General features: G+C 39.4%; 1 protein-coding gene across 7 annotated transcripts in view; it reads right to left on the reverse strand.

Moving 5' to 3' along the window:
- Window positions 1-16,315, reverse strand: part of CHD7 (chromodomain helicase DNA binding protein 7) — a 190,754-nt gene that overhangs the window by 42,602 nt on the left and 131,837 nt on the right. For 6 of the 7 annotated variants that reach the window (XM_070382359.1, XM_070382355.1, XM_070382361.1 and 3 more), the window contains 7 exons: window positions 14,763-14,818; window positions 8,048-8,162; window positions 4,392-4,475; window positions 2,322-2,459; window positions 2,104-2,225; window positions 1,488-1,731; window positions 126-302 (listed from right to left, as the gene is read on the reverse strand). In XM_070382359.1, the coding sequence (XP_070238460.1) occupies window positions 126-302; window positions 1,488-1,731; window positions 2,104-2,225; window positions 2,322-2,459; window positions 4,392-4,475; window positions 8,048-8,162; window positions 14,763-14,818 (936 nt within the window). The remainder of the gene's footprint in view (window positions 1-125; window positions 303-1,487; window positions 1,732-2,103; window positions 2,226-2,321; window positions 2,460-4,391; window positions 4,476-8,047; window positions 8,163-14,762; window positions 14,819-16,315) is intronic. The other variant, XM_070382360.1, reaches the window with a different exon arrangement.

Genomic DNA, 16,315 nt, shown 5'->3' on the forward strand with positions numbered 1-16,315 from the left:
TCACAGGATTTGACAGGCTTTGCAAACACCCTTTAAAGGGATCTGCTGGACTCAGAGCATCAGGAATACTGAGTCGGTTAACAATTTTATCCAGGTTCAAGGTAAGCACCAATATGATCACTGACCAAGTCCATCATCTTGAGTCCCTCCAAGAGCTTGCAGTTCCTGTTCTTCAGCCTGTGGGCTTCATCGATGACTACACATCGCCAGGGAATATTCCGCAGCTCAGGACAATCGGTCAGAATCATCTCAAATGTAGTGATGATGGCGTGGAACTTATATGACCCCTTTATCACTCGACCCTATAATAAGGACTCTGTGTTACTGTTTAGCATTGAAGATTACGTTAATAACTTTAAGGATGAATAAACAGCATAAGATAGATAGATAGATAGATATGTTTATCCTTTTGGGAACATATTTATACTTTGTTTTCAAGTTATTTTTGGAGATTTTAAGCTCTCACGGTACAAGAGAGTTTTAAAATCTTTCCTTTTTTTAAGGAAGTTTGCAATTTGTTGGTAAAATTTCCAATTGAGTTTTTTATAGATAAGATGCAGTAAGTGCGCCTATTCTGGTTACATCCTATAGACTTCAACAAGCGAAAGGCCAGAGGGACTATGTACTAAGGCAACGGTTTTAAAAATGCTTTTACTTTTTAAACTTTTTTTTTTTTTTTCATTTTGTGACTTAGTTTTCACTTTTAACGTGCTAACATGAAAAAAGGATTCAACTCAGGACAGAACTTTCAACAACTTTCCAAATGTAAAGATAAACACCAAAACACATTTTAATATTCTTCTCCTTTAAGTAATTGTAGGTCAGATTTTACAGTCAAAGCAAATAAATATAGAACACAAAACTCTGTCCTATTTCCAGTTATAGGACTTGCATTTCACCTATTGCTTAAAACTATTTTATTATAGCACATACTATTTATTCTTCTTTCTCTGTCACTTATAATGCTTCAGGGTCAACATCAAAGATAATTTCATACAGATAACTAGAATTAGTTAAAAGTCATAGCAACTGGTACTAAGAGCCACAGTATAAATTATTCCCTCTGGGTATATTCAATGCACCAGTTAATGTTAGGTGCCTAATATTTTTCACTTCTAGAAACAATAAAGAACACAATATTCTTCCCATTCCCATTTAATAACTCTTTTTTGGTTTCACTTTCTTTTAGGGTTTAAAAAATAAACCAAATTAGGCTATCAATGCATTGAATGATTTTCAGCAGTCATCCAAGGTAAAAAAAATTTCACGTGTTCTAATAATTAGAAAGACCAAGGCTATAAAAAGAAAGACCTGTCATCATAAGATAAGGAATTATAGTCCAAACATAAATTGAGTAAGAAATCTAAACAAAATTTCTCTAGTTCTGCAAAATCTAGACGTTCCCCTAAAAGGTCTGAAAAGCATTTGAACATTCAATGTGTTAAAGCGCCCCTATGTGTAAGGGCGGTGCGCCTGAGACACTTTACCTGGGGATCTTTGAAGTACATTTCATACAACTGAATGGTCCGACGACTAGCTTGACTCCCATGGTACACAACCACGTTCAATTCTGTCCAGGTCCGGAATTCCCTTTCCCAGTTGGGGATTGTGGACAATGGGGCAATTACTAAAAAAGGGCCATGGATTCCTTTCAAATATATCTCATAGAGAAATGTAATGGACTGGATAGTTTTTCCCAAACCCATTTCATCTGCTAAAATGCAGTTTCGCCTTTGGGAGGGAAATAAAACAAGGAAACTTTCATGAGTACACATACAAGACAGCACTTTCTCGTCACAAGGTAAGTGTATATATCCATTAAACTCATAAATGCATGCCTTAAATGCTTCTTTAAATACAATGAAATACATTTTCAAACAAAATGTTCGGAGACACAGAAAATTACTTCTACATACTTCAATCAGTCTCTACATTAGTACATGCTACTTAGACAAACATTAAGCATACGTCCAGTGTTTGCTTTTTTAAATAATTTTTATTAGCAAGTTAAAATGTTGCTATATTTGATCAGTATTCTCAATAACTGCAGAAGAGCTATTATAGGCTTTCTTTAAAAGGTGAAGAAAAATGCATTTTACATACATGTTGTACCAATTGAAAAGTAGCCAGTTTACTCCCTCCAACTGGTATTCCCTGAGTTTGTTATTGTTTTTATACTCCCTGGAACTCTCCGATTTCTTCCAGTCATCAGCAGGGGGTCGCTCCTGTTTCAAATACAGGAAATCCCGTTAGTGGTTTCTCACAGACCACACCACCTGGCTGTGTGCAAATGCGACCCTCCGCCACCCGCCAGTCCTCACCACACGCTCTGTCTCTGGCTCCCGGGACATGAGCTTTTCAAACTCTTCGATCTTGGCTTGGTCTATGTCCTGCCTCAGCTCCCACGTGCTGTCTTCATAAGGCAGTGAGCACCACTTCACCAGATAGTGAGTCACAGGCTGGGCCGGGTTTAAACACAGCAGAATGATGTATGAAAAACACGCACTCTACTTCACTTACGGACAGACACTATCCCAGCAACAGCAAGACGGAGCTGGGAGATGTTTTAAAACAGTGACCGCTGAATGAGGAGCCCTTGGTTAGTGTCTAAAGGAACTAAAAATACAGGTAAGTCCCCACATATGAACGAGCTCTATTCCAAGAGTGCATTCATAAGTCCAACAAAGTTAGCCCAAGTACCCAACTTGTGTGTGTGTGTGTGTGTGTGTGTGTGTGCATCTACTCCACTGGCAGGTGGATTCTTTACCACTGCGCCACCTGGGAAGTAGACTAATACAATAAGCTGTATATACCTCTGCTTTTACACTTGCTTCCAAACATCCTGGGTTTGAAATAAAGATACTGTACTCTATAACAGTACTGTACAAAAGGTCAACCATTTGTCGAGGATGCACACACATGACAACATATGCCAGACACATGAACTAACCTATGTGACTGGACATGCAAACACACGTCCACACCTTTGAAAATTTGCAACTTGAAGGTTCGTATGTAGGGGACTTACTGTAATATTATTAAATATTGTCAGAACAAATTCATTTTTATCTAAGCCACTGGTTAAGTCATGTTCAAAAGCCAAAAAGTATATAGAAATAGCTAGTAAATAACAAAGCTGAATCTGAACCTTATTATTATTTGTGTGATCATTAGGCAACTGATTCAGACTCACAGGGTAACTCATCTTGGTGTGTTTACATATTTACCTAACCGGCTACTTTCTTAAACAATGAGAAACAGGCTTGAACTTATTAGAATTTCTTCCTTTTTCTTAAAGGGATACTGTCTGCATGCAATTGCTTTAAAGTAATGTGTCTGAGCTCTAGAAAACTGGAGAGCAAAATACCTTGGGTAATGCAGACCAAGAAGATCTCCTTTGCCTTTCTTCTAGAAAACATTTGGGTTTTTGGATCTTCATTTTAGGACAGAGGTACTGATTATTAAGCCCTAAAACTAATAGTAAATTGATAAATCTCAGCTAAATTTAGACCAAGGCTGTGACCTGGCTGTGATGTTACAAACATTTGCTGTACTATATAAATATAATATGGGGGAAAAAATTTTTTTTTAAGTACAGCTAAGCAAAACAGAAAGGTAAACATCGTATTACAGATATGGTCTTTGAAACATCATGGACCCTGTGATACAGAATTTGGAGTAAAAATGGGACTTCACTGCAGACTCTCACTAGACAAGCAAGATTCAAACATCCAAACACTATGCAGTTTAATTTACAAGAAGAAGCTAAGTGACAGACCTCATGGTGGGTAGGCATATCCTTACTAAGACACAATGCTCAGAAGTCACTAGACGCGTGTTTATTCTTATGCGATGAGTAGGGTGCCTACCCTTTACTGCCCTTTACAACCTCTTTGGGTTCTTCAAAGAAAAACGGGCATGCTGAGACTCAGATCTCACAAAAAGAAGGATTCTATAGCATCCTCCATGTACCATGTTAAATGAGGCCCATCAACTTCATTAGTGATGTCTTCTGTTACTTAACACTGAACTGTGTTTTTGCTACAAGAACACTCTTACAAGGGGAATTCGTGCTACATAACAGATTTACACCAAAATATAGTAAATTCCTTATTGATTGTATCTGGAACTGTGCAAAGTGTCAGTGCTCTCTGCTTCACATTGAAAACTGATTTCTTTTAAAAAGCTCTCAGACTAAAACAAACAACATTTTTACTGTGATTATTAAGTCCCAAAACTAATAGTAAGTATATTTCAGTTTGGTTTAGACCAAGTGTGTCATAATACAAGGCTGTGAGCAGGACCAGATCTTGGGAGTTCATGATGGTTCTCCATAAACACACGTAAGCCGTCTGAGCCACTGCCCCCTAAGACAAACGGTCCTCTGTTACCTCTCCCCGGTCATCTGTGCTACGTGCAAAGTCCATTATCCGGTCAACCTCCACATAATCTGGATTAAAAAGCTCATCTTCAATCTACACCAACGGAGAGAGAAAAAAAAAAAGTTAAAATGTTTATTTAACTCCTGAGAATAAACACTATTTCACTTTTCATCAGGCAGTACTATTTGGGGTCACAGCAATACAAAATTTATATTTGGCAAAGGTCTGTTATATTAATTGAAATGCTATAATTTAGCAAAATCACTCCCCATGAGGAAATCAAGAGTTCTCAGACTTTGTTAACTGGGTCTTTTAATTACTGTGTGAAACCTTTTTACTGTGAGAGAATGTTTAAGAATATTTTAAATCAAGTGTGAAATTACAATTCACTAATGAGCAATCCAAAAGGCTTATGGCACGCAATGCATGTAGCATTCGAGACTGTAGTTTGCAAAAGAGATCAGAACTGTGCACAGTAAGTGCTACCAGAGTCTTGTAACTGTCTGATGCCTTACAGCATCATTTGCAGAATGTTATTCAAAAGCTAAAAACACTGAGACCAGTGAACTCCACATTTAAGCATGAACGGAGTTTATGTTGTTTGGTCACCTTTGCCAATCAGTATTAGTACCTTATTTGAATATAATCTTGGCGTACATCGAAGTGTTCTCACATGATTTATTTGTATTGAACACAGAGCATTTGGCTAAAAGTATTGAGGATAAAGAAATGAGGCTTTAAACATTGGGTTCTCTAGCTGAGACATTAACAATCTTTACAGAAGTCAAGTAACGCTGCTTGTCTGCAAACTGATCTCACGTAAAAGAAGAGAATTTGGCTCAAAGGGAAGTTACAGACTAAGCCATACTTTAAAGAAGTCAGAGTCAGATAATTTAGAAAAAAAAAAAAAAGACACATTACTATGTGTTCCCAAAGATTAATTTATCAGCAACATAACTTCATTAAAATGCTTTGCAAAAACATTAGATACTGTCCACATCCCCAGAGCTGCAGGTCAAAGAGCCGCCTGGTTACAGTCAACTTCAGGATAACAAACTTCCTCTGGGGTCCTGTGCCCACACACGCAATTTGGATGCTGTGAACTGTGAATCATGAAACAAAACCCAGAAATACCAAGAGTGTGTTTCAACTGCCTCAGGTCTTTACCTGGAGTTCATGACTAAGGCAACAAAAACCTCTGAAACAGTTTGTTAATTTGAAGTGTTTATATATTAAATGCATTGGCTTGTCAAAGCTTCTAGATTTAGGTGCCCAATATCTACGTATTATTCATGTACAGCATAAACACTAAACCTTTCCACAAACTAGGATTTTATGATAAAAGCTCTAAGGCAACTTGTTCTTAAACAGAATCCTCTATTGAATCTGAATTAAAATCCTTAACTTTACTCCTAAACATATTTATCCTTCAAGCAAGTAATCAATGCCACCACACCTGTGATTTCCAGTCTTAATAATTTTTCTAAATAGAGAGTTATAGTTGCAGTGACTTAAAAGGAAGCCTAAGTAACCCCATGGATGGAGGAGCCTGGTGGGCTGCAGTCCATGGGGTCACTGAGAGTTGGACACGACTGAGCAATTTCACTTTCACTTTTCACTTTCATGCATTGGAGAAGGAAATAGCAACCCACTCCAGTGTTATTGCCTAGAGAATCCCAGGGACGGGGGAGCCTGGTGGGCTGTCGCCTATGGGGTCGCACAGAGTCGGACACAACTGAAGCGACTTAGCAGCAGCAGCAGCAAGGTGAATCAGAAAAGGCAAAAGTGGTCATGACTAAAAATCTCAAAGCAGCAGAACTGGTGCCTGAAGCCAGGACCATCTCTAGGACACGACAAACAGGTGAGTGAGTGAGTGAGTAAGTGAGTGAGTGTGTGTGTGTGTGTGTGTGTAAAGGATCCAGAATTGATATCCTTCTCTGTTAAACCTCAGATCCTCTTTTCAGACACAAGCTTATGCTCCTATTCAGGACAAAGCTTAAGATTTACCGTTACCAAGTTACCAGGAAGATAATATATTTCAACCTTGTAATTGTCCCGTCGCTAAATGTCTGATTATTTGCAACCCCAGGGACTGTAGCATACCAGGCTCCCCTGTCCTTCACTGTCTCTCGAGTTTGTGCAAACTCATGTCCATTGAGTCGGTGATACCATCCAACCATCTCATCCTCTGCTGCCCCCTTTTCCTCTTGCCCTCAATCTTTCCCAGCATCAGGGTCAGGTGGCCAAGTTTACACTACACCTTTGGGGGCATGGAGTTCAGATTCCAGGAGACCCCAGACTTGTCACCTGAGAGGATAAGTCTGGACTCTATGACGTAAAAGTACCGCACACTCATCTGTCTGTGACCCCCTCCCCCATCTCCAACAAGGGGTCAGGGTGTGAAGTTGGCCGTGAAACAGGTATGATTTTGCATCAAATTTCACACTTTTTTTTTAACAGTTTACATTCTGTTAAACTCCTTCATGGAGAGGAAAATGAATGAGTCAGCCAGGTTAGTCTTTCAATGTGAAGGTTTCTCTTTTTATCTGCTCGAGGCTATAAATGAAAGCAAACAGGTGATCATAGGTCTAGGGACCCCTGGAGGCAGCCCGCGAGAGTCTTGTTTATGTAACTGACTATGCTGGAAGAGAACCATGGCTCTTCCTAAACTATGCAGGCATTCTTTCCTGCCCTAGATATTAGTCAGCCAGTCAGTGTTCGTTGCTCAGTCGTATCCGACTCTTTCATGGGCTGTAGCCCTCCAGGCTCCTCTGTCCATGGGATTCTCCAGGCAAGAATACTGGAGTGGGTTGCCATTCTATTCTCCAGGGGATCCTCCTGACCCAGGGACTGAACCCGGGTCTCCCACACTGGGGGCAGATTCTTTACAGTCTGAGTTACCAGGGAAGCCCTAAGTATGGGTACCTTGTTATCTTAATTGATAATCTAGGATAAAGGGGAGGGAGGTAAAGATATTAGATATTGTATCAACTTCTGTACCACAGCGTATCATCTGTGAAAAGGTCAGCAAACTCTCTGACTTTAACAAGAGAAATGTCACACACCTTCCCCAATCGAAACAAACATTTACATCCTAGACCTTAATACTAATCGTAGAGTTTTTGAGTTTGTAATCTGCTAAACCTTTTTTTTTTTTTTTTAATTTTCTTCTGGATGTGGACCATTTTTAAAGTCTTTACTGAATTTGTCACCATATTGATTCTGTTGTTTATGTTCTGGTTTTTTCACCACAAGGCAGGTGGGATCTTAACTCCCTGACCAGGGATTGAACCTGTACCTCCCGCAGCAGAAAGCAAAGCCTTAACTGGACCGCTAAGGAAGCCCCTCACCTGCTACATCTTAGTAAGCCTTGTGTCTACTTATTTTTTCACTGTCTATTAAGTGTATTTTCATTACAAGATTGAATCATACCACCATATTTCCACATAATCTCAGAAGGACCAGTATCTTCTAGACTAAGCAACAGGAAGAATGAGAAATTTCCTGTTTACAAATTATTTTAGCAATAACCAGTTACCAATATGCAAGTAACAGCACCAAATGAGGCAAACTAGTTTCTCTTAATAATATGCTGACATGAAATTCAAAATTTAGAACACTTTAAAAATGTAAATATTTTAGGAAATTAACCAGGTTTTCCATACCTCTGACAGGAATTTGTTCTGGCCTTGCTTTGCCTTAAATCGCTTAATCTTTTGCTGAATTCTCTTATCTTTTTCCAGATCTTCTATGGACGCCCATTGACAATGAAGATAAGAGCTAAAAAAATAAAACGATATACTTGAAACAGAAAATAATTGATCTTTATGATACATGTTCATTATCATTCTCCCCACAAAATCAACTACATAAATGATTAACAGAATAACCTGTTTAATTACTTACTCATAGAGGCTGCTGAGGCACATTTCAATATAACTACTAATGGTTAAGAATAAGAGAAAATAATCAATAACAGATACTAAAATTTGCCTTCTGTGCTGGGTCTGCAGTTCTCTTACCCATTTCCCATTAAAAAGAAAGAAAGAAAGAAAAAGACCTAATAACAAGCTATTTTCATAAGTGAATGGATTTTACTCCAACACAAAACAATTAGCACTACAAGGTGGCTTTAATTATGGATTTGTTTTGAGCCTTTTATCATTAATTGAGAAATAAAAGGTTTCTGTCAAGTTTAAAGAATTCAAATTTAAAACAGCAAAGGTAAACCTCATTTCCTCCTTCTAAAACAACTGGGGAGAAAAGGACCCCCCAGCTCTAGAACACCAGTACCCCCAGCCCTCTCCTTGTTAGTCCTTCTGCCAGGACCTCTGAGATGATGCCCCTTGGGTCCCTTGTGAATTGTTCACTCTCCAGTGGCTACTCTCTTCTCTCACTGGTTAGTCTCCTCCTGTTCAGACTCACCACCAGCCTGCTCTGAGCAGGTGCTGGGTCTTCTCTAACCTGAACTTGAATACTCCCCACCCCACCTTTCCGTTTTCATCCCCAAGACTCACAGGTATACAGTTAATGTTGTATGGTACCTTTGACTTCTTTCATTTAGTTATTTCAATATCCTTTAGTACTATCATCCTCTCCCTACCCCACACCCCTATAACCTTGCCTGTCTCTTATTTCTCTTTTTAGTGATGACATTTTAAAAAATGAGGTGCTTTCAAAATCAAGATACTACTACTCTTAGAAATTATGTGGCCACTACAAAAGTCTTTCAAAAAATGATTAATGATATGGAAAAGGCTGATGACATTAAATATCATATCATTTTTATTTATATAACATCTAATATCCATTTTCATAGGTAGGACAGATTTAGTCCTACAGTGGACTGAGGGAGATAAGGATTTTAAATACATATGCCTTGTATAGATATGAATTGATAGACGCCCTGTATGCGCATGCACACACACACACACACACACACTCAGGGAAAAGACTCAATGAAAATGCATCAAAATGCTAGTAATGATCATTCTGGGTGGTAAGATTGTAAATATTTTTTACTTTTGACTTGTATTTTCCAAATTTTCAATAAATAATATGCAATACTGTTATAACCAAAACTAAATATTATAAACATCACCTAGTCTAGTTTCCTAATTATTGGATAGAAAAAGGTATTTGAGCACTCAGCACCTTTGTCCTGGCTGAGGTGTACATGCCTTTAAAAGCGCTGCCAGGCCAGCCACGAGGGAGATGCAGGCCCTTCAATAGCTCGTCCAGCCCTGCTCCCCCTCCGGCAAACTAAGCTGAAATTTTGGGCAGTGAAATCAGCTCCCACTAAATGGAGAAAAACCACAGGCTTCTCCACCAGGATCACAAACAAGGCAAAGATACCTATATGTCCTCTACTGTACAATATCACATTCTAGGCATTGGCCAATGCTTTTAGATGAGAGAAAATAAGAGGAGTGGTAATTGGAAAATAAGAACTCTATTTGCAGACAATATGACTGCATAACTGGAAAACCCTAGAGGATCAATTAGGAAACTAATTCAAATAATAAAATAAAATAATTCAGTTACATAGCAGAATATAAAATTAACAGACAGAAGTCAAATGCCCCCATTTACACAAATAAAACAGAAGAAATAATGACAGTGAAAACCTCTTTTACAGTATCAACAGAGAAAAAATACTTAGTAATAAATTTAATAAGGAACATGTGAAACTTGTATAAGGAAGCATTTAAGATCCTCCTAAAAGACACAGAAAGCAAGTTGAGCCAAGAAAGACATACTTGCTTTCAGATAGCAAGACTCAATATCGTAAGTCATAAATTTGTTATTTAACACAATGTAAATAAAAATATAAACAACTATTTTAATGGAGTTAGACAAGTGAATGCTGCATTTATATATAAAAATCAACATGCTAAACATCCAGAAAAACCATAAAAAGGAACTGTCTTAGGGGAAACTCCAATAAACTGGATAACAAAATACTTATAAAGCCTCTGTAAGTAAAATAGTATGCTATAATGTGTGAAGAGACAGATCAAAGGATTAAAGACAGACATGGACCCAATAAATATGTATCTTTAGTCCATGATAAAGGTTGCATCTCAATCACCAGGGCAAAGACGGACTTTTTAATAATGAGGCTGAAACAACAATATTTGGAAAAGAATAAAATTAGAGTTATGCTTTACACCATGTACCAAGTGAATCAAGAAACTAAACAGAGAAGATAAAAACATGCAAATATTACAGAAAAACACAGAAAATTCCTCTTTAGCCAGGGGTAGGGAAAGGATTTCCAACTATGATTCAAAAGTAAGATCTAATAAAAAGAAAGATGAACAAATCTGAATATAAAAAACTTTTTTAAAAAAAGTACAACAACAAATAAAGTCAAATGACAACTGAAACTGGGAAAAGATAGCTGCAATATACAATATAGATTAAGGACTAATACCGCATACATATAAAGAACTGTTAAAAACTGAAGGAAGCACAACAGAAAACTGGGCAAAAGATCTGAACACATAACTGACAGGACAAGGTACAAAAATGGTCATTAAACTTACGAAAAGATGTTCTAAATCACTCACAATCAAAGAAACTGCTACTTAAAACCACACTGAAATACAATTTCCCACAAAAAGTAAACACACACAAACACACACACTCTACATTGGAAATGTTGTGCGGAAATGCGTGATCTCACACTTAAAACCACACTGAAATACAATTTCCCACAAAAAGTAAACACACACACACACACACACACGCTACACTGGAAACGTTGTGCGGAAATGCGTGATCTCACACAGTATTGGTAGGAATGCAAACAGAACTATTAGACATTGCAAAATTCCCTAGGAGAACTGCATTTATGTTTGCCTTTTGATCTAGCAATCCCAGTTCTAAAAATTCACCCTGAAGCTATGCCTCCAACAATTCAAAAATATGTAGGCATGAAAATATATATTGCAGCATTATCTGTAACTATTACATATCAGAAGCCATTTACAAGCCAGCACACATGGGAGATTGGCTGGGTAAGTTATCACGCAGATGTGCAGGGGAGTACTAGGCAGCTGTAACAAAGAATGAGGAAGACCCTATGAACTGATGTTGAGTAACGCAGTACTCGTAGTATTGTGAAAAAAGCAAAGTGCCAATGTGTACTGATGCTATTCTTTTGTGCTTAAGAAAGAAAGGGAAATAACATATAAAATAAACCAACCTATCGATTTGCCTATCTCCATATTCATGCCACAAATTACAGGAAAGATAAATCTGAGATTAATGAGAAGGTAAGTAGGAATGGGGTGGCAAGGAAGGGAAGACGGCACTTCTTTGGGTATCGTCTTGTGTACAATTCTGACTACTGAACCGTGTTAGTATTTCATGAACTTGAAAAAAAAAAAAAAATCAAAGGATGGCTGCTGCTGCTGCTGCTATGTCACTTCAGTCATGTCCGACTCTGTGTGACCCCACAGAGGGGGTGGAGCCTAAAATGGATTACAAATACAAACAGAAACTAAGGAGCCAAAAGTAGTGTTAGTCACTCAGGTGTGTCCAACTCTTTGTGACCTCATGGACTGTAGCCCGCCTGGTTCCTCTGCCCATGGGATTCCCCAAGCAAGAATACTGGAGTGGGTTACCATCCCCTCCTCCAGAAGATCTTCCCGACCCAGGGATCGAACCTGGGTCTCCTGCATTGCAGGCAGATTCTTTATCGTCTGAGCTACCAGGGAAGACCATAATGAGAAAAACTGAGTATCAAATAAATAACATCCCACTGAAGCAGGGCAGGAAGGAGAAGGACTAATCTGACCGAAAAGCACTTAGACAAAGCACTTAGACAACAAAAAATGCTAACAAATACTGAACGAAGCTGCTGCTGCTGCTGCCGCCAAGTCACTTCAGTCGTGTCCAACTCTGTGTGACCCCACAGACAACAGCCCACCAGGCTCCCCCGTCCCTGGGATTCTCCAGGCAAGAACACTGGAGTGGGTTGCCATTTCCTTCTCCAATGCATGAAAGTAAAAAGTGAAAGGGAAGTCACTCAGTCGTGTCTGACTCTTTGTGACCCCATGGACTGCAGCCTTCCAGGGTCCTCTGTCCATGGGATTTGCCAGGTAAGAGTACTGGAGTGGGATGCCATCGCCAAAGCTAGCAGGCTTCATTTTCACATAAATATGGTCTAATAATTCTGAATCCATTTCTTATATATTCCAGGATTAACAAATAAGAAAAGGTATTATGGATCCTATGTCTACTGTGACAGGTTTCTCACAGTAAAAAACAGAGAGCTATTAATATTAGAAGGGGAAAGAACAGAATGAATCCCGTGGTATTGAAATAAAATTGGAACTATCACTATAAAGACACTGTTCTTCCTTGTTGGCAGGTAGGCAGGTAGACAGAAATGTGTGGGTACATACAATGAACATTTATGTGTGTAACATGTTATGTGTATATGTCATACACACACACATTACCATATACACACGCACGTGGATGCCCTTCCTAAGCCCAGAAGCAATGACTCCCCAGCAGCAGTGAACACACCTAGTTAAACCTTGGTTTCTACATGCTCTTCTCCAGTAAAAACAACCAAGGCACCTAAGAGAAAGGACCAATTCCAGGACTTGAACAGGAAGTTTCGAGATGCGTCAGGAACATCCTCTGGTGCCAGAAACTAAGGAAGTGCTCGAAGAAGGACAGGGACAAGGTAAGAAGGACAGGGACAAGGTAAGCGAGGGAAGAGACAGCCCGATGGGCTTCCACCGGCCAGGTCTGGGATCAAGTGAGCAAAGGAAATAATGCTATGACAGTAAGGGATTATGATCCCCTGAATAACATAAGACTCCACACAGGAATTTTGTACTGCTGTTGCAATTTTTCTGTAAATCTATTTCAAAATTATGTCAAAATGAAAGGTTAACAAAAAGTTTTCATTTTATGGAAATTTTAACTTCCTTTAGAGCTCTATAACATCAGAGAGGAAAGCTATTTTTTAGCACCACGCTGCTTCATCTCACATGACTGATGACTCATCTCCCTGGCTGGCGGCCACGGCGGCACCTGGGTGAGGCCCTACAGGGGCCGGGGTTGGTTACAGGCTGGTTGAGAGGATTTCTGAGAGCCAAACACCACGGGCCTCGGCACTCCACACTGACAGGGATGGGTGTCTATCCAGTGGAGCTGTTTCTTGGCAAAAGATACTTAAACTTCTTGACTTGGAGTGCGATTTGATAAATCCACCAGAGCGCCTTCTCTCTGGCTTACTTGGTTGTCCCCTCCTTATCTAGTCTTTCCACCCACCTGATAAGACTATATGAAGCCATGTCATGTGCATCCCCGGCATGTGTGTGAGCTTCTCACGCTCTGAGTATAAAATGATGACGGCATCTGATGTTTACTGGGCATTTTTCATTTCACTGAACTTTTACAGTAACACTGATAAGAGACTCCTTCATCTTTTTACCTGGCGGAAGGTTCTGCTCACAAACGTCAGAAAGATATCCATCCATTAACACAGTGCCAAATGCGACAGGGGGTGATGACAGAAACCATGGGGCCTGATGCTTTTTTGAGAGTAGGGTAGATTTTCTTAGGCTGTTTTGACAGCTCCCTGAAGCCTCTCTTGAAACCCCGGAATTCACTAATATGACCCTTGAGTTCCTGGCCTTAAAAAGTTTAAAGTACATTTAACATTTACATTATCAATAAATATTTTTTTCTTTATTCTGTGATTGTTATTTGCGTTAGAGAATGGCTGCGGTCTTTCCTCGGCAGGATGCATACTGATGCTTCAAACTAGGCTGTCCCATCAGAGTGTGCTTGGTCCTAGCACCCTGCCTCCATCTATTAGAATCAGAACAACAACTCACAGTGGTTTGTGACTCAGTTTTTTAAAAGTTAAGCAATTCAAATTCACTAAACACAAATCAGAAATAACAACAGGTCATCGAAACCATAGCTCACTACATTTCAAAACGTGAGATGATGTCACGATTTTTCTAGCACTTTCACCCAGGAGCGGAGTTCTCATTTGGGCACAGATGAAGGCAGGGTACCTGGCTTCACAGAGCAAAATTCATCCTCAGAGGTCAAGCAGGTATCACTTTCTCTGTTATTATATGAGTTTTCATCTCCTCTAAAAAGAACTTGGTTATGCACAAAAGCTAGTCAACCTTTACACCAATTATACATTTTACAGAAAAATAAAACTTATCAACTATTCAAGATACAAAAGTTAGGAGGCAATGGCCGCCACAGCACTGAATAAATCATACCAAAATTTTCCCACTGCCAATTAAAAAAAAAAATTCCTGATTACTTTTTAATTTGGTACCTTGAAAATATACTCCCCCATTCAAAAAAAAAAAGTCACAATTTACTTACAAGTTTTTATATTTCACGTAGAACTCCTCAACTTCTACCTCCTCTCCGGATTCCTTCTGCAACAGAGGAAAATTTCAGGCATATACTTGAAAGCATCTACTAGAATGCTCCGAAAGTAATGATTTACTCCCGTGTGGACACACATAAGGCATCGCAGAAGTGGCATGGGACGTTCCTGGAAGGATGAGCACGTGGTGAGCTGGTGGGAGGCAGTCGGATGAGGACGGGCCAGGCGCTACCCGACCGGCTCCGGCTTCTCAGACATGAATCACTTTAACTCCTCCCTAACCACATGCAGCTTCATTCACAACAACCTGACCCCAAATCTGGCTTTCTGCCAAACCCACAGTGTTAAGTAGACGCCAAGTGTACCATTTTCGCAGGCAGCAGCCAATTAGCAACTGCTCTCCTGAATGCCATATGTATTATTTTTGGCTGCCTCATGGCAACTTTACATTGTGGGTTTTGTAATGTTTTAAAATATTTAAAAGACATTTATTCGTCCATATAGTTAATAACTCTAAACAAGAAACCATATAAAACTAAACCTTGTTCCTAGGCTGTAATTTCAGTGCATCACTATTGAGGGTTTTAGTTTGACTCGATGGTACAATTAAAATCTCTCAGACAAGATGTCTCACACACGTAGCAGCCAAATAAAATTAACACTCCAAATACGACGTTGAGGTAAGGTTAACGTGGTGACCCGTCAGCCAGACCGAGAGTGCAGTGGGCAGATTATCTAGAATCTCTCCCTTGATCCTGCCTACCGTCATGTCTGCAGAAGACACCACGTGGATGATATTTTAAGCATCTCTTTCAATATTTTTTTTTTCCTTTTGGTTTTAGGCTGTTAAACAAGTCGTAATATGTAATTTTCTTCTGGAACATTTGATCAGATAAATCAGGGATGTAAAACATAAACACCACTTACAGATGTTCGAAGATTGCTTTTTACACTGTTACGAGAGCACCTGCCTGGAGGGTCGCATTTGGCTGCTAGGCGGCCTCAGAGATGCCGCGGAGAAAACTAAGGCAAGTCAGAGCATGACAGACGATGAACAAAGGAAAAGACACATTTACTGGGTGACAGACTGGCACCAGGTCCATTCAAAGACACTGGGCTCGCCCTCAATCCTTAGCCGCCTTCTTCAAAACTCTTACAAGTATCAGTTAAACTTAAATACCAAGCAGCTTTTCCAGCTGCCAAGAGATCCCCAATAAGGACACTGAGAAGTACGGCCAAAAGCCATTTACACGTGGTCCTACCCTCCCTATAGACTGTCATACTAAGTGAAGTAAGTCAGACAGAGAAGGAGAAATACTGGGTGACATCCCTTATATGTGGAATCTAAAAAGAAATAATATGCATGAACTTATTTACAAAACAGAAAGAGACTCACAGACTTAGAAAATGAACTTATGGTTGCCCGGGGAAAGACTGGGGGAAGGGAGAGTTAGGGAGTTTGGGATGGGTATGTACACAGTGCTATATTTAAAATGGATAACCAACAAGCACCTACTGTACAGCACAGGGAACTCTGCTCAATGTT

Source organism: Bos mutus, chromosome 14 (genome assembly GCF_027580195.1).
Source record: "Bos mutus isolate GX-2022 chromosome 14, NWIPB_WYAK_1.1, whole genome shotgun sequence".
NCBI lineage: Eukaryota > Metazoa > Chordata > Mammalia > Artiodactyla > Bovidae > Bos > Bos mutus.